The following is a 19,818-nucleotide window of genomic DNA, read 5'->3' as shown; positions in this document are numbered from 1 at the left end:
CTACGCTAAAATTTTCTCTGGTAATGAAATCTTAAAGTCTTGAATAATGCAAAATAATAATTAATATTATTTTATTATCTTTGCGAAGTTTGGTATAAAAAAGTTGTTAATTTCTATCTCTTTTATTTGCCGCTAATTTCTGTTTGACGACAAATGAAAACTTTTTTCTTCTCGTGCGGCATTTAGCTGGACATCCTGTGAAAAAATCCACTGATTTTGGAAAATTGGATCACACTATTCTTCGCCAATATAGAACTATTTTAATGTAGAAAAAGTGAATAAGGGGATACAAATATTTATTGTATAAGAGGTATAGAAGGTGAAAGGTCAAAAATATCCCTTCTTAGTTCAATTGTAATAATGATTGGTTGTTACTCATTCTGTTTGCCTGGCAAATTTGTAGTTTTAAAGGTAACTGATTGTTGGAAGGACGTGTGTGAAATGTGTGAAATTTAGTTTATTGTAATGTTTAATCCCTTAGAGTTCGATCAAAGAGTGCAGACTGTATGGTATTGATGCGATTGGTTACATGCCCAAAGCAGTGTCTAATTTCGACTGCCAAAACAACCCATATGACTCCCCCTCCAGCACTCGAAAGTGGTACATGAGGACTGCGGGTGGTGCTAATGAGGACACATACACATGTGAACAATACTTCTCGGATTACCCTAATGCACAAGGTTTTTTTCCAAGAAAATTACATGTTTTCTGCCCAGATTCTACAATGCCAGATTTTCCTGTATGCAGTTCGATTTCAAAACTTGCCTTGTTGGTATTTCAAGCAAGGTTACCTGACTCCGCTAAAGCTACTCAAAAATTCCGACTTACATCTCTAACAGCCATATTTCTATAATGACTTCATCAGGGTCACGTGAACTATGCCTCCCTTTCCTCTGTGAACAATATAATCCAGTGTGACGAAACTAATACAAAATTTTGGATAATAGTTTTTATACCCGAATAAAAGGTGGGGGTAGCCATTGCCATTAAAAATTATAAGCATGAAAGATATCATTCATATGATTGATGATCATACTCCAACCCTGCTGGAGGCGAGCGATGCAGTTGCACCAGATGGTTGATTCTGACACAAAATGTGCTGATTGCTAGATATATTTTAGTTAAATGTTCGATTTTGCTCAATTCTTCAATATCACACATGAAATCACCCTCACACCTCAAAAATTAAAAAAATAGACGACGCATGCAAAACAATGCCTCCACATCATTTACGAATGCCTCACATCTTATGAAAAAGGTCCATTGACTATATCAGCGTTGAAGCGGCCGGTGATTGAGTTGAAAGAAAGAACCTGAGAACTTTTCTCTTCTCCATAATTTTGCAGAGTGATGAAGGTTATGATGCTCAGATGTCTCTTCAAATGATAAGTCAGATGTCTCTTCAAATTGTGTGGGTTAATCAGACCCTTGTCTTCTGTAAAATCACCAAGCGCATTTAGTGGCCAATAACACTTTTTCACTGGTTCGCAACAGCTTTATATCGTTTCCGGTCATTGGGTGAAATATGAAACGGATCAAAGTCTAATCAGCTTGTGTTCTCCCCTCTTAGTCTGCTAAGAACCATCAACTATACTGCAATTCAGCACTCTAGGCTAATTTCATTGTGCGTTATCAAGTTAGTGTTTAGGTCTCTCCGCTCATTGAGTGAGTGAACAACTTAATAAATAACCTGATCTTTTGTCTCGAAACGTTTTCAGAAATCGTAATTGGGTAAAGAGAATAGATCCAGGAAAAGTCCGATTAATCTCTCCCCCGTGAAAGAATGAGTATAAAGTGTACTTTCAGATGGGCCAACAGATAAGTTGAGACTTCGTGGCTTCAAGATGAAAGAGCACAGTTGTTACAGGGAACATGGTCAACAGATGAGTCTCAAGTACACTACCATGGCCAGGGCAGTTGCACGGCATCCGTAAGTACCCTCTCTCATACCATGATAACAAAAAAGTCTCATTTCTGAACAAAACTGTCTTTGCGGCCTCTATTTATCAAAAAGTCCCACATCAACCAACATTTACTAGAAGTTTTCCAATTTAACTTGAGTTGAAAATGCTTTATTCATTTTTGACTGGATGATGAATGGCCTCTTCGAAATTAATTGTAAAAAGTAAAAGTCTTTGAAGGGTTTAATCGCTGATTTAACAGAATGCAGCGGATATTAGAATAGCATTCTTTCAAATAGAAAAATGATGAAACATGTTTACTTAAACCCAATTTGCAAACAGTCGCTTTCTCTATCATTGAACTGATTTGATATTTTAACACTGTTTCTCTATATCTATGGCCAATATATAGGACAAATTTGTAGTTATTTCAAAGATGAAAAATTATTAAAGGTAACCAAATAGATTTAATGGCCAGCAAAGTGGCCGATTTGGAGTCCCGGGTTGTTCAACTCGAGCAAGAAAAATGTAAAGACATTATAATGATCATTAATAACGCCCCTTTGCACGATATAATTATCAAAAAATGAGACAATTCTTTTTTTGAGATTAAGAACGGTAAATTATAATTAACTTGGCTATCATAACTATGGTAATTAATTCAAGAGATCAGCAGTTCAATAATTCTAAATTTAACTGTCCATTTCAAATTTGCACGCGTGAAATGTTCGTTTATATTCTCCCCAATTTGGCCAGGAAAGAATAAAAACTCATGATTGAAGGATTTAACAAATTGTGAATGCAGTTGTACTTTTAATAAGATGTCTTTGAGAAAATTCGTTTCCTTCGGTGATTTCGAAGTTTTTCTGCTGATGTAAGACAACAAAAACTGAAAAATTAACTGAAGTCCCCACTCATTGGGTAACATTTAAACACAGAAGGACTCCCCTCTCATAAAGTGAGTCCGAAATCACTTGAGGTTAGTGAGTTCTTGAACTCAATTTTCTTGACCCTCTCATTGGGCATAGCGTCACAATTGGATGCGACAGTCCCCATCAATTCCGGCTCATAACCGCGAATCTCTTGCAATCAGCATTGTTGCTGAGCCACACATGGCACTTATTGATACCGCTTGAGCGAAGCGACGGAAGGCTACTGAAAGGCCTGAGGGCTGGAAACCTCTGTTGTCAGATAAAAGAGCTATTCTTTTCAATGGTTTGGGTTGTTGCGCGTTGTTTCGCATAGTCCGCCAAAAGTTTGTAACGCCAATGGTATGAAGTGGATGCCCATATGGCTGCACTTCTGGTAACAATGCCCAATCTTTCTGTCTTCTGCTAGGGTTAGAGCAAAACCACATGCCCTCGCCGCATCTGAAATAAGACTGGCTTGCAGTGGGGCGGAAAAGTGACGTCTAAGGCTGCGAGTTGTCCTGCTATAAAACTAGACAAAAACAAGTCGCGTGGTTTTGAATTATTTTCCGGCAGAAGATGTTTTTGCTCGCATACAGGGGAACGATTCGCCGACGAACAAGCTGCCATTATTGCGTCTCGTACTCTGTCATGACGAGAGTTAATATCGCCCCGCCCGTGATACGAAACGGCATGATCTCCAAATATCTCCAGAATAGCTGATTTACAATATGGACATCTCCTATCCGAATCATAGAGTGGAATTATTAAACGGTATTTCAGAGCAGCTCGGAACTCGTTAGGTTGAAGTTTTAGGCCAAGAGCAAGGATAGGTGCTGCCGTCAACCAAGCTCCTGATTGAGGTAGGAAAGAGATAACAGTCTAGCCTTTTCTCTGGTGGAGGTTTGACCTTCAGGAAGGTTGCTTAGAGCCGTAATGTCAAATTGTTCTTGACCCTTTTGTTGCGTCAAATGAGGAATCCCCAAAGCGCTTTGTGAAACTACTTTCGTGAGTTGGGTTCACACCAGTAAATTGTTCTACTATGTTTGCTGACTGGAATGAGGAACCAACATAAGCTGCTTTGAATCGGTTCAGAACTCCAGCTCCTGTTTTGCTTATTGGCAGGCATGCTTGGTCCCATGAATTATCGCTGATTACAGAACCCAATATAATTTCAAAAGTTGTTTGTTGGAGATGATCAAGTTTTTAAAGTTTTTTGTTACTCTCAGTGTACGGAGTGTTGCATCCCGACGAATACAGCAAATTAGGTGCACCCAGACAGCAACGCAAAATTCCAAGAGCACATTGATGGTCCTATATTTAGCCAAGATTGTCTAACACCTTCTCGAGTTTTTAACCCGTTTCTCTAAACAAGACGCAACAAAAAGGAGTGTTCCAATTGCTGCCCCCAAGATTTCAATTCCAATTATTTTAGCAACTATTGTACAATTATTGTACAATGCAATTATTGTAACAGTGAGGGAACAGGAGACCTTCAGAAAATATTAAAGTCAAAGGAGCTGATTACCCATATCAAAGTGGAACAGCATCACCTTGGAGAAGCTTAAAAACAACACAACTTCGCTTAGTGATTGATTTTCCACTTTATTTGTATGTGCGATGACAAGAAATGAGTTAATTTCCGTAATCCTTGTATTTTTAGTATTAGATTTTTGTGCAGGCAGCTGGACAATCAACTTGTACGGAAAATGAGCAAGAACCCAAACAAAAATTTGTTTTGAAACATGAAACGATACCACTTAGAACACCTAAGCCCTCAAATAGAAACCCTGCTGACAAAATCAACCATAGCTGCATTGTGCTAGATCTAGCTGAGCAATAACAATCCACTAGAACTGTATTTTCGCACAGTGTAAGCTTTTTCTGGCCAAAAAGGCCTAGTTACTCTCAAAATCTCCACGCTAGCAGATAATACCGAGCATTTAGTCATTCACAGAATTTTAATCAACCTTTTGAAAAATTGGTAACTACGATGAAACGAACTACGATAGGGCGCTATATGATGCCGTTGGAGGTAAAAAATGTGCCGATCTTGTAAACCTAGTTAATCTCGCGAAGCAGTACAGTCATGTACTTGTCATTGGTTGTGACAATAATGTCAAATTGGAATCAATGGACTATATGCTTGGGCATTATGTACTATTCATTGAAGCCGTGCGACCTGCTAAAGTAAAGATAGCTGGAAACCAACAGACATAAAATTTTTGTCCTGTAGTTGTTGCAGAGTACAGTATCTACCTTAGTGATCGTCTTCAAGAACATTTCATGAAAAGCAGAAGTATAAAACAGAATGATTTTCATGATAGAAACACGATTCATTTAGAAAAAAACGATCAAGGCTATCGCCATATGGCAGCCAAGATCTTATCTGTCTTCGATATACTTGTAACAAAAATGTAAATGCTTGCACAAGAACCCAATCTTTTGTCGTCGTTGTTTTTAAGCTTCTACAGTACTTTCTGTTTCCACATAAAGCCTAAATTGAAAAATTGACAACTTAATGAAACATTGTCTTCGAGTGAAATAAGTGGCTGCGGTGTGAACGGTTTCTTTGTGAAAGATCTTTTTCCATAATTTTGTCAATGTTATTTTCTGTTGTATCCATAAATTTTTTTCTTAAATGTTATCCCCGTAAAATAAAATCACTCACACGTTTCAGAGGTTTTTTACCTGGTTCTGTTATATCGTATTAAACTTGTGTTTGGAGCCTTTCTATCAATTCAGATGTATGACTTTGCTTGCAAGTTATTGCGTCTTCATTGGAGTTGGAGCCATCTTTTTCAACGGTCAAACAGCCGACGGGGCCGACTGTCCACCGTGACATCTGGGTGTCATTATGTTACCAAGCAACACGAGCAAGTGGTTGATTCACTTCGAGAATTCAACAGAAGGGGAGAACATGATCCTGTCACGACTTCCACTGATCTCCCCCCGTAAAAAAAGCAGCATAGGTATCGGACAACAATGCAATGAGTTCAATTTCAAAGAGCTGAACACAAGAGCTGAGAATCAAAGTCCAATAACTGAGAATCAAATTTCAAAACATATAAATTGTAATTCTGTTCATTTCCTGTTTTCTTGTAAGTACAAAATTGCATGTTTTTGGTGTTCATTTCTTAATTCAATTGTCAATTCAAAACTTCCTTTTCATGAGGCCACTTCAAAAGGAGTAGAGAGTATAAATAGCACGCGAGTATAAATAGTAGAGAGTATAAACAACAGCTAGTATAAATAGTGAGAATGATTTACATGTATCATTCAATGCCTGCTTTACACCTGAGTCATAATATACAGAGAAGGAACGTCGGGTAAACCATCTTGCGCATATAATTACCCGCTTAAAAGGCATAATGAGCAGATTGATTACTCGCATAAAAAGCCTATTGCGCAGATTATTGGCCGTGAATTAATTTTGCTGGGCAAATGAATAACCGAGAAAAGATTTCATGTGTCCTGAAATTTATAATAAAACGTCTAATTTAAGCCATGAATAGGTAACTTGGCTGGGAAAAAAACAAGATGGAGATCAAAAGATTCAGTACTGATATAAACTTGAAAGCAGGTCCGGGGTGAAAATCTTATCTGTAGTAACTTTATTGATGAGAGCCGTGACAAAGCTATAAATTAATGAATTTCATAAAAATTAGCAAAAAAATGTGAATCAATGAGCAACAAAAGTAAAAAATTTTTGATACAAATATATTGATTATTGTCTATCAGAAAAACAAAGATGTAAAAAACGCATTGCTAATTCAGCAACCTCTACGCCCTGCTAGTTAAGGCAGATAGTTTTTTTGCAACTCTGCTGGAAAAAGAAAATTTCTATTTCTCTACAGATATTTTATTTATCCGAAAAGAAGACACTCATCTAAGATTAGATTATTTTCTTCATGTAAACTTAGTAACTTCACATAAGAAAATTTTTGGCAGGAATTAAGTACAATTATTCAAGAAAAAACATGTAATCAAGTGCCCTCTTGAAAGCAAGAAAAACCTATAAAAAAGTCCAATGGGTCTAAACGTTTTGAAAATTTTAACTAAATGAAAAAGATCATTAACACAAAAATTTTTTAACATTTCATATGTTGATAATGGAACTTGTTTATAGCAAAAAAGGAAAACGGTAGGAAAACCAAAACGACAATTTCAAAAAAAAATACAATCAAAATCCATGTTCTCTGCAAGTGCTTCACAAGGTTAAACGCTTTCAAAGAATTAAATACGGAGATAAAATTTAGTCGTTTTCCACTAAAGTTGAAGCTATCAATATTTTTTTGTTAACTTTGGAGAAGAACTGATGGCGAACAGAAATAAAAATCAATGCAAAGAGCCCAGTTTCACTTTCAATCAAGGAGCATTCTTGTGGTGAGTTAAGTAGAGCGCAGTTGAAATTTATAAAGAAACTCTCAAAAAGTTGATATAATAACTGACTTCAATCAACGAAACGATTGAAAAAATTTCAGAATGTTGACAGATTCCATTGAACAACACAGCAATTTGATTTCAATCGCAGCGTTCGTGTTTGTGCGCTTACGCAATAATATAGAAAACTGAGGGAATGCAAAAGCCACTTAATTTACAAAACAGTGATTTTGTTTTCTTTTTTTTTGCGGACGCTAAGGCATTTGACCCAGTTAACCTTAAAAACACTTCTGGCCAATTTTTATAGCTTGGGATTAAGAGTGATGCCGAACAAGCTGCCATTTTCTTTTCTTCTCTCATATGGAAGACAATTTGTAGTGCATGGGTGAAAGAAGTTACATAAATTGACAGAAAAATATGATGTTCTTCTGTGGTGGTATTGAGGCGCCTTCTTTTGTTATACTTATCAACGAATTACCCCCAAAAAACTACAAGCAAATCACAGGTATCATCTTCATGCAAATTATACCACCATATTCACAACAAACAAACACATTGGTACAGAAAACAGTGTTTACGATTACTTGAATGCAATTGCGGAATGGTGCTTAAACAGCAAACTTGTAGTAAACAGTAAAAGCACATTTTTGTGAGTTTTGGAAAAACAATGAAGCGAATTAATTCCTGTATCATGATGAAGCAGTTGAGGATATCGATTATACTAAAATACATGGAAGTTTCTTTTCATAAAGGGCTGGGTTCTCCTGTCCAAACAGATAAACTTTGCATAAAATTTGCTACGTTTAAAGGCTTATTTATTCGAACAAGAATTTTTTACCGCTCCTAATTCAAATGTAAAAAGAACTATTTCGAACCCGTAATGTTATTTGGCAGCATAGCATTTGGATCTGCAATCAAAACAAGTCTGAATACCATTTAACGCTGAAAAAAAAGGATTTTAGAGAACATTTTTTCAGGAAAAATGGAATCTTTTCTCAGATTTTTATTTTGACAATGTCATTTTTCAGCTTGCGAATTATAATCTAACTAGACGCTCGTGTCGAAAAGATTCTGGAACACATTGTAAACAATATCTATAATTCGATAATTTCAAAAAAACTCCATTTCTAAAAAAACTAATCACAGTTTCGATAATTTCTCAAGTAGCATGTGTTTCTACCTAGGTCCAGAATGCAAGCCCAAAAAGATCACCAAATTTATCAATCATAAAAAGATTTAGTTACGTTGATAAAGAAAATCTACTGTCAAAATTGATTAAGTCCAAATTTTTTCGACAGGAGAGAAATTTGAACAATACTATACAGATAACAAAGATGTATTTGAACTCTTTTACTATGTCGTCACGTTTTTATCAAGTTTTTATCTGTCGTAAACATTTAAGACACTTTCATAGGAGTCGTTGATCTCGCATGTTGTCCAATTATGGCTTACATTTATTTCAAAACAGCCAATTCCTCAAGCGTTGTAAACCTTTTTGAATTCGGAATCATACTAGGGGGTGTTTTCATACCATCATTGATTTCCCCGCTGGCGGTTTACCCAGCTGGCGGTTTACCCAGCTGGCGGTTTATGACATGGCCATGTATTCTGTGCCGAAACAAAACATAAACTTGAGCACCAAAATTGATGTGGAATCGCCGAAATTGAAATTACCGACGAGCTCAAAGTTAATGAAGATTAGGAAATTTGAAACAAATTGAGTTTTTGTTTGTTCCACTTACAGTGCAACTGTTGTTTGGGTGGGTGTTAGCTCTTTTCTTTTACGAAATCAGTAAAGAAAGTGGGTGTAATACTAGACTAGACAATTGTATTTCATTGGTAATGAATAAAGTGATTAACAAAAGATTGTGGCAATGTTTGCCATCCGCCAATAATGGGGGTAAAATTTTGAGTACAAATATATAACAATTTTTGTTCATTTTAGAGTGGTTGATTGGTTGATTAATGTTGATTTTCGAGATCCCAGTAGGATAAGTTTTGACAAAAAAAATAGCTGCTGAAACGTCCAATGAATTTGATTAAATCAGAACAAGGAGTATTTTGTATTCCTTCATTTGACAGATAGATGATTCCCAATATTTGGACTATCGCAATTGTATTTCATTTATTGTTCCGACCCCTGTTTAGTGGGAGGGAGGAACTATATACTCAAATGGGATTTTTCTTCCTTTTTTGTTCGGTCAATTTTGGCCGATCGATATATTCAGCTTAGAGAGTTTTGAGTGGTGTCATTGAAAATTCCATCCAGCGTACAATATATAATTGAAAAATATTATTTGGTTCAAAAAAATCCCCGGCTATTTAAAATCCGAGGGCTTTCGCGGAACGTAAAAATTTGTGAATAGTAGACCGATTTCGGTTGTTTTTCTTCACATTTTTGTAATTTTAACACAAGTTTTCGTTGATATTGCAACAATTTGTTAATATTCTCAACAAAAGTGTTATTGTTTATATCTCTTAAGATAGAGGAGGGTTGCTGAATGGCTTGATCCGAGTTTTCGTCGAACAATTTGTGATAAACTGTTCAAATTTCAGACTTTCCCATCAAAAAATGTTGCCAAATATGCTTCTTCATCCCACTTTGTTTAAATTTGAAGAACTCGAGACCAGAAAACTGCCAAATCATTCCTTTGAAACTCCAAGGAGGGCTAATTTTGATTCCGCTTCCTCAAACAGATTCCGCTTCTCTCGCTAAATGTATTGCAGTTTTTAATTTTTACATTTGTTTGTTGTTCAATATGTAGTAGTTCAAACTATTCTAAATTATGAGATATCAATGGCTTGTTTGGATCTATAATTGAACCAACTGAAAAATTTAATTTTATGACTAATGGTTTTAAAGGCGTTTAGATGAAAGGTCATCAAAAACGGATTTTTGAACCTTCCCCCTTTTTTATCTTAATTTTCTTTAATCTAAATGTTCTCACTCATCTAACTTAGTCTCCTCATCAATTGGTATTATCGCGTTTTTGCTTAATCGAAGGTTAAATTTTCTAAGGGTTTCATCTTTCGACTGAAGTCCTCTTAATTAAAGTCCTCTGGTCAATACTTCTTGCTCTTTTTACCTTTTTCAAATAGAGCCTTGACAAAGAGCACAGATTGATATTTAAAAAAGACAAAAGTGAAAAATTAAAACTTTTCCAGTTTGGCATACTTTTTAATGGCTTTTAAAATCTCCTAGTTTTAATGACTTTGATACTGTGATATCAAATACTTGTTTGATCACAAGCCGGACTAAATTGCTAAGGAGTTGTAAGTGAATTTTTTTGTTTTGGGATTTAATTTTTTTTTAAAAAAACAAAAGATATTTGAGCTTCTCACTTTTTATCTTTTTTCTGTCAATAGTTAGTCTTTGTAAAGAAAGGGTCATATTTGCGTTCTAGCGTGGCAGAAATCAATTTTTATAAATGAGTTGTTTTCAACTAATGGTTTTTTATCTCTGATACTAAGCACATTCATTAAAAAATTGGTGGTATTGTGTATCTGCCCGACTTTTAAGCTGTTCTTTGTTACCGTGCAACAATATCTCACTAACGACGAGGTTCCATTGACGTTAAAAGGTTGCGCAATTGAACTTGTTCAATGTTCTCAAGGAATTGATCGCTTTTTAAAAACGGCTGCGACAAGTATTTGGGTTAAATTATTTGATTTTGTTGAAGTAGTTTTTTATTATTTTCGTTCTTTGGCAGTTGTATGACGTAATATAGATAGTGACAGCTCTTCATTGCTTTTTCAAAAGAAAAAAAGATGAAAACATAGACCTTTAACTCCTTAAAATGGAGATGAGCGCGGTCGGAATATTTTGTGCAAACGCACATTACCGAGCCTCCTTGTTCAGCATAAAGTCAATATAAAATTGAACATCTGTGATGCCTGGTACTAGATATTGATCGTAAGCTTTTTTTCGAGCGATCTTAATAGAGTCAATTTTTACGTATCGAAAAACAAAGACACACAAAACATTTGGACGTACTCTTATTAACAAGGAATTTCAAGCGGATTTTTTTTCAGCGGTTCAAAGTTCTAAGAAGTTGAAGTTGAGCCGATTCATGACAACACTTGAAGAGAAACAGTTTTTCAGGAACCAAAATTTTTATACCAAAAAAATTAACTGCGGTAAAAAGTGACACTGGTGGCGATGACACAAAAAATTCGCCATGCACTGCGAACCACGCCGGTTTGGTCAAAAAGTTTAGTGGCTTCGTTTTGTTCTCAGTATTAGTGTTCAGATGGAGAGCGGGTAACCTGACTTCATGGGGAGATGTGGCTGAAGTGTGGATCAGTGACTGCCTGGCAGTGATGCCACAGAACTGGAATTCCCTTTGGTACCATGAGCCAGGAAGCATGCATGGATCAGGAAACAGAAGTGAGTAGTCACTCATGTTTACTCTGTACTAATAGCTCCAATTATACATCTACTCAAGTTCGGTCTCAAACTTAAATTTGTTGAAAAGTTTGTATTTTTATGTTGCAGGCACTTATGCGAAGTTGCTATTAGTAGATAAATAGTAATTAGATTAGTAACAATAAACAGTAAACAGTTAAATGCTTTCCAGGTTGTCAAGACATACCAAATTTCTTTTTACCCAATACAATTATGCGCAATGCCAAATTACTCAATGCCAAAATGCCAAATGCCAAGAGCGCACCTCAAAATTACCCTTTGTAGCCTTTAGTTATTATAAACCCAACATTTAGGGAGCAGTCAACAATAAACGAGGTATTAAGTGACCTAATCCACTTAACAATAATTTGAAGTTAACCTCATAAAATTTACACGCAAAAAAATAACTAACCTTTTTTATGTACGTACCATATAGTAATCGATTCAATTTGACCATTGACAGCAGTGATTTCTACACGAAAAAACAAGAACAAAAACACACTAGACATACACAAAATGTATCTCACACAAATGCAAGTTCACAGAAACTAACGCAGACAAACAAATTTTAGCCATGAAAAATTATCATAATCATAAAAGTTTTCCTGGACATCTTGAACCGTAACTGATTGTGGGCAAAGTAAAAGAAACGACCAGAACTGCGAAAAATCAAGTCAACGGCATGATCATCGTAAGCAACCGTTTGCCTAATGCATTAGATTTTGCCAAGCAATTGTCCTCACCTACGAAATATGCAGTTAACCGGAGTCTCAACACGGAAAAACTCACTAATAACAAGACTTGCCTATTGCAGCCAGACACATCACGAATTCTACAACTTCTAGAACTCTGTCTATATGATTAGTGTAAATTGGATAGCGAACAACTGTTGCCAGAAAAAAGTTTTCACAGAACCACAATCAACAATTCTCAATAGCTCTGCAACGCCAATCTTAAAAAAGCCACACTCAATTCCAACAAGAGTAATCTATATAAATTCAAAATCGAAAGTTCTCTTGTCCTTGAATAAAAGCGATGCTCAGTAACATAAAGAGAACTTGTATCAAAAACCACTCATTGTCCTCTGCGAATGCGTTGATGATAATGAAGTTGTTGATTTTGTGAATGCAAAAATCAAATTCTGTGCAGCATCATATCTAGCAACAGAAAAAATGATGTCTATTCAGGTTTATGAGAGTTGTAATAGAACCATCTGCTACCTGCTTTATACTTTGAACAAAAAAAATCAGAACTTGCATTTGTCATGGGACTGATACCTGGTTTTGCAACTGTAATTGCTAAAAAAAAGTTTTTGAAAGTCCTTAAACTGGAGCGAAATATTGACAAATGATCGACGCAGTGACTTATTGCTTCTGGAAGATACTTGTTCAAACTGATGTGTATTTGGACAGAGCTAAAAATTTTTACAGACACTTTCCTGCTCTGGAATTTTGGCTGACACTCAGATGAGAGACTGGAGAGTGAAAATCTGGAGCTTAGCATGACCTCCGATTTCCAAGACAATCATCTTGCCATTCTAGCAATCCAATTAAAATTTTTTTGCTCGATGCAGCCATTTAGAAGATCATTATTAGTATGAGGGCAAACAGAAAACAGAACAGAAGCAGCAAAAAGTATCATGTAATATATGAAACTGATATAAACGTTTTGAATTGATTCGAAATTGATGAGTTTGTCGCTTATTTGCGATCTCTGGCCTGTTAAACTCTTTAATAAATTTGGTTTTAGTTTCTATGCTGCTTGTAACATAATCATTAACAACATAGTTTACAAGAAAACAAGGTTTCTGTTAAATTTGAATCATTTGAAATACTGGCTTAATTTTGGCATGAAGTGGCACCGGTCAAAATATTTATTTAAACAAGTTTCCAAATTTTTTCACATTTTGTGCTCCAAGTTTGTCTCGTGCAGTAAAATTTTAGGATTTGCGCGGACTTTTTTGTCTTCACGGAGGTTGAAGTACAACCTATGAGGTTCAAGTCTGGGAACATTTTTTTTAATGTAATGCATTCCACTCTTGATGAACTATTCAAATCTTGACGAACAATTTTAATGAACGAAAGTGCTCTGTGAACGAAAATTGCTGTCAAAATAAAAATAAATTGATCAAAATATTTTGTACTTTTTTGTTCCTGTTTTGTATTATGTATTGCATGGTTGACATATTCAACCATGCAATACCTAATTGAGCTACGAAATTTTTCCGAACTTGAGAGGAGAACATTTTTAAAAATCAGATAAAGAAGATCGGCTACTTTTTAAGTGTGCATACTTCTTTTGGCAGAAGATAAAATGCCAGCTTGAGTAGAACAGTTTTGGATGGAATTTTAATGAAATTTTTGTCATGTAACGTTTTCGAGTAACAAAGAGAGAAAATTTTTTAAAATTTTTTAGGAGTTTATTAGTTCTATGTCACCCCATATAATAATCAACAATGATTCGGATGCTTCCTGGCATCTAATTTTTTGACTTTTGCTCCCAAAAAAATCTAGTGCTATGAATTGTTTTTGTCACAGATGACATCAATGTAAAAGTTCGAGCCGAAGAAAAGGCCGTTTTAATGAAGTATGGCATTAATGAATAAGAATTATCGGATACTCTATATTTCTTTAGGGTTCTAATAAGGGTTTAAAGATCAATTAAAAGTCACTATCACGCATTACAATAAAACTGAGCTGAGGAAACATAACAAAAACACCGCAATGGTCAAAAAATACAATTGTCAATAGTCAATATTTTGTGTCCGATTCACCCAACAAACTTTGCTATCCAAAATCAATGGAAAATTAAATTCAATACCTCAATCTCTTTTGTATACTGTATGCTGGTGAGGTAATGAAATTCTGTAGCTTGAAATAGGTGCTTTAATCTAGGTTTTTAGCATATTGTGTGATCAGAGACTGGTTTGTAAATTTTTTTTATAGACTACATTTTTCTTTGGTTTGCTAGTCTGTTTGCTGCAGGCTACACTAGGAAACGTTTTGGGTTTGCACACGTGAATTTTCAGTTCAATGCGGCTGTAAATATTTTCTTTGCCATAGTCCACCTTGCCATAGTCCACCATTATTAAAACCTCCGCCTCTTCGACAATTAATGGTTGGGTCTTCTTCTCGCATATTTTTCCTATTGATTTTCGCATTGTTTTTCTCAATGATTTTTTATTACAGCAAAATGATGAATAATTAAAACCTGTTATGCGAGTGCTGTGACTGCACGTTTCATAGACACCATGACACTCAGTTCTCATTTTTTGAAACATGAGTTTAAACCTAAATGATCAAAATTACACAATACTTCATCCTTGGTGCAATGAATCCGACATGAAGCAAAAGTAAACAACTAAAATAATCGCAATGTTTTTGCGCTTGAACTTTAAGAGAATCATAGAGAATCGGCAGGTTTTGGAACCGTTGCGTTTTTGAAGAAAGGTTACGTGTCTCTGAAGAAGTAACTTCGAAATTCTGGTTAAACATCTTTCAGATGTTTAAGATATTCAGCCAGAATTACTAAGTGATGATTTCAATCAGAGTCACGTAAAATATAGTTACAGTATGACACGGCCATTATATGTAAACATCCCTGCTGGTTAATAGTTGGATGTGGTTTGTTTGTTCAGTTATTGGGAAATAATAATAAATTTGTTTTCAAGTAAATTAGCATTGGTGTACAAACCAGGCCGGACTGAACCGCCACTTAATTGATGGGTTATCAAAAGATCCGATGGTCCTAGTCAAGTGATGCCAGTAGCAGTAATAAGAAACTTTGAAAGAAACAGGTAGTCATATGCTTAAGGTGGAGGGGGTTAAAACAACAAATGGTCACCTTAATACATTAATATTTTTTTGTTTAGTAATTGGGAAAGGCGCATCCTGCTCTGTGGAAACAGCCGTAAGTCAGTTTGATACTTTTATCAGATGATCTAACTTACAATCTCGTAATGATATATCCCTTTATCAATACGGTTCAGCTTCCATTTATTCTACCCTAAAGACATTTCAACTGTGAATTCTCTCTCCGAAGAGTATGTTTTAATTTTCAATCAAAATTATTGCAATTTTGTTTTTTTTTAGCGTTTTTTGGTTTAAGACCACTAGTTTTCCGTTATAGAATGTTTTCATCAATATTCACAAACACTTCACTCTAAGCGCTTTGAATTGTTGATCTTTAATTCGACTGGTTCGCTATTTGTAATTGCTAATGAAATTGTGTTTAAAAAACGCTGCTCAAAAATTGTATTGGGTTTATTGCAAGGGATTTGTGGTAGCTATTTTGATTAACGTGGCCCGAGCAAATCAGAAAACTCAAATTTCTTGGAACACAGACAAAATCACAGACTAAATGGGATTCAAATACTGCTGAACCCACCCTGGCAGTCACATGGCTTCAGCTTTGTTAATCCCCGATGTGTGAATATCTTGGCATTGATATTATCATTTTTTAAAAAGTTACTGCTAGTCTGCAATGCATTTATTTTTCAGGCTCACGTGTTCAGTATACTCAGTAATTCTTTAAGTTTTCAAAGATCTGTGCTCGTACATTCGAAAACATTACCACTTTGGAAAATTGCTCATCAAGATAGCAAAGTGAAGCTGTCTGTGTGAGGATGAGCTCTTACTTAACCATTGCTTCAGGTTGACCATAGCCTTACCAATGTTGGCTGCAATCATGGTACCACGCGAAAGTTTCAGACGCAAAAAAAGTGGCTATAGTCACCAAAAAGAGCAATGCTGCTCATAAAGAGATTAGTCTGAAATGTGGGGAATAAAAAGAAAAAGTACAACTAAGAACAGGCTATTGTAGGCCTAATGTGTTCCGCTGCGATTACGCAGGAACCACAATTAAAGTTTTGCTAATTTGATCTTTTTGTTTTTGTTTTACACATTGTACAATTATCCGATAAAAGTTTATGAACATACGCTCTGATTCATCAAAATTTGCCTTCTGATATTCGTGCACTCTACAATTAAGTATTTAAACGAACTATTAAAGGATTCATAGAGCTCGATTAAGTGCATATTTTGTCTTGATAAATTATAATATATCAGTCGAGAACTCAGAAGTTCCAGAAAAAAGTGGTCCCCAAAATAGTGGACACGTATTAATATCTGAGAAGGGTTTGCAGAAGTTGCAGAAATTGATGCCTGTTCTGTCCTCTACTGGAAAAGTAAATTGATAGTAAAGTTTCTGTTTGAATGTTGAACAGCGTAATGGTGGCCACTACTTAAACCTGGAAGGGACAGGATTCCGTCTGAGTAACGAAGTGGAGTTCACCTGTTCTTATGTACCAGGAATCCAGTTCATCAGAAGGGACACTTATACTTCTGATGTGGCATGCACTGGACAGTGCGTCATATTCGGCCTCAGACACAAACAAGAGCTCGCTTCTCTGGGAAAGAACATTCCCATTCTATTTGAGATATTCTAGAAGACTAACAGTTAATGTAGTCTCTTCTCAAGACTACTTTGCTTGTCACATGGCATAAAGAATTTGAACAAACAATTGAGTGCAAATTTGTTTAAAGCAATCATCACACGATATTGTGAATTTATTATTTAAAACTTTGATAGCGTTATTTTTTATGCACGTGTTTCCTATTCTTGCTTTTGATAATATTAGATATCATAAGAAGGCTGGGACTCAAATCAGGTATGGATCGGGAATTGGATTGCGGACAGGGGGTTCAGGCCATGAAGGTTAAAAAGCAACACGCATTACTGTTAGAAAACAACAAGAAGGTTAGAAAACAACATGCATTATTGGATCATGCATTACCGTTAAATGAGAACAATTCAATCAGAACGTTTTGTCCAATTTTTAATTGGGTCCAATTTTTGGGAACGTTTTGTCATTTGGAACTGCTGAGTCTGCGATTGTATTGTAGGCACACGAAATAAATGAGTTACATAAGCTATTGTGTGCGATAAAGTATCTCTAAACAAAGAATGAAACATAGCATAGCAAGACCTGAATTACAATCCGAAGAATTCGTTTCACAATTGAAGCAACAACTCACGTTTCTACAGCATTATCAAACTGCGAAAGTCAATAAAACCTCTGACCCTGCATACGCAAAAATGAACGTAAAATCTAAAAAAAATTACAAAACTTTATTTGGTGAATCCCAAAAGTTAAGAACAATTTTGAAAAATACTGACTCTAAGCGTCCATAGAATGAAAACTTGATGCGCCAATCTTGTGGGATTCAACAACAGACAAAGTAAAAAACAACAGAAAAAGCAAACAGGCAAAAACTGAAAAATTGACAAGAATCAGAAACTTTGAAAATCAATAGCGCCAAACTAAGAGAATCTCATAAATAAAAGCCAAATTACTCAATCACAGCAAATCATAAAACTCTAAAAGTAAACAACACAAGATCAAATGGCTGAAAAAAGGGACAATAAAACTAAAAATGAAGACAAGATCCAAAAATTCACTTAAACTAAAACAATTGGTATATCAAGGAAAGAAAACGTTTGCTGGAGTTTTGAGTCAATCAATTGACTAAAATTACAAAACATTAGGAAGCTGGCTAATAAAAAGAAACAATTAGTTTTGAGACAAAGCCCCAAGAAAAACCTTGACATTGAATTTCAATGAGACTGATCAATAAGCAGACAGAGAGCTAAAACAACAAACTGAGCAATATCATTTGCAAATCGCAAGACCAAAAAAACTCAATATTATTTCTTGAAAAATCAAAGTCATAGAAAGCATTTGTTTTCAACAGAAACAATTAAATTGGTTAATCTATTCCGTATAAGCAACCCTTGAGGCCGTTCTTTAACGGTAATAATTGACAAGCCAACAAAAGATACTCTCAAAACTCATAGTTTCAAAGTCACATTAGCAAATAGCCATGAACTCAAACGTTTATTTAGGTTCATCTAAGTCTCCTTAGCCACAAATGAGTTTAATATTATTGGCACAAGTGAATAACATAACCGAAATAGTGCAAAAGGACAAAAATCAAATTTTACTAATATCATTTGAGAACGAATCTGTCTTATTAAAGAAAAGCATCAGATGACCATTGATGAGTTCTATCACTTTTCGATAGGCACAATTAGAACACATGTGCATCAAAATAATAGTAGTCAGAGGAAAACACCCTGAGTACAACAGCCAAACTGCAACACGTGAAAAATAAACGCTTTCGAAAACTTAAAATTTCTCACTCAAATTTAACGGCACTTTTAAATAAATTACCGCTCGAACCGGTTCACTCGTTTTTTCTCTTTAAAACTCAAGCTTGATTAGATCAACATTCCAATTTGACTTCTTCACATGAAAAAACCGGAAAAAAGTGTGATGACGGCTGAAAAAACACAGCAAACTGTTACGACCCCATATTTTGAGCTGTTATAATACCGAAAAGACTTTTAGTTTTTGCATTCATCAATTGCGAAGCACTTTCTGAACGAATTTTTTGTAATGCTCTCATTATTTCTTATCTCAATAAAAACAGGTGGAACACTTAATGATAGAAGAAAGTGTTAGCGAAACCAATTGTCTAAAATTGCGCCACAATAGAAAACTGGCTAATGAGAATATATAATTAGTTTTGAGATTAAGCCCCAAGAAAAACGTTGACATTGAGCTGAGATGAGACTTATCAATAAGCAGTCAGAGAGCTAAGGCAAAAAAGTGAGCAATAACATTTGCAAATCGCAAAACCAGAAAAACTCAATATTTTTTCTTAAAAAGTCAAAATCATAGAAAGCATTTGTTTTCATTAGAAACCATTAAATTGGTTAATTTATTCACTATAAGCAACCCGTGAGGCCTGTCTTTAACGGGAATAATTGATATGTTAATTTTTGATATATTAATTGATATATTAATTTTGATATGCTTATTTGATTATATGATAAGATTTCCTTCTCTTACTTGTTTGGTAAAAAGTTTGGTCAAAAAATGAATGAGCGGGGGCGAAAAATTATGTGCAAAAACACATTACCGAGATTCCTTGTTATTATAAATACTATCACAATATAAGCATTATCTTCATCATCATCGTGCTCTTAATCTATTTTAATTGTTAGAAATCTCATTGAGTTTTATTCCCATTACAGGCCTCAACTTTGAACGTGTCCTGATATTCCGCGAGTGGCTGAATGTCCTCTAAAATAAAGAGATAGCTCTGACTCAGCTCATTGAGTCTTTTATAGCAAAGCTTGAATGACAAAAGAACTTGTT

At 35.2% G+C, this 19,818-nt stretch overlaps 1 protein-coding gene across 1 annotated transcript; it reads left to right on the top strand.

Moving 5' to 3' along the window:
* The first annotated feature begins 485 nt into the window (after positions 1 to 485).
* On the top strand, positions 486 to 17,043 carry LOC142341298 (uncharacterized). The gene is made up of 5 exons (XM_075392220.1): positions 486 to 680; positions 1,807 to 1,930; positions 11,443 to 11,579; positions 15,469 to 15,506; positions 16,822 to 17,043. Exons 1-5 carry the CDS (start codon positions 530 to 532, stop codon positions 17,041 to 17,043), a joined length of 672 nt encoding a protein of 223 aa, XP_075248335.1. The 5' UTR covers positions 486 to 529.
* The last annotated feature ends 2,775 nt before the right edge of the window (positions 17,044 to 19,818 follow it).

The sequence above is a fragment of the Convolutriloba macropyga genome, chromosome 6 (genome assembly GCF_964194025.1).
Source record: "Convolutriloba macropyga chromosome 6, txConMacr16.3, whole genome shotgun sequence".
Lineage (NCBI taxonomy): Eukaryota > Metazoa > Xenacoelomorpha > Acoela > Convolutidae > Convolutriloba > Convolutriloba macropyga.
Note: the sequence above shows the minus strand (reverse complement) of the source record. Positions and strands in the feature narration are given on the sequence as shown.

Bases quoted from the DNA above. Each gene is read 5' to 3' on its own strand.
- LOC142341298 (XM_075392220.1), top strand. From the start codon at position 530: ATGCCCAAAGCAGTGTCTAATTTCGACTGCCAAAACAACCCATATGAC. The intron at 1,931-11,442 runs GTAAGTACCCTC...ATTAGTGTTCAG, and splicing joins AGGGCAGTTGCACGGCATCC to ATGGAGAGCGGGTAACCTGA. The intron at 15,507-16,821 runs GTAAGTCAGTTT...AATGTTGAACAG, and splicing joins CCTGCTCTGTGGAAACAGCC to CGTAATGGTGGCCACTACTT.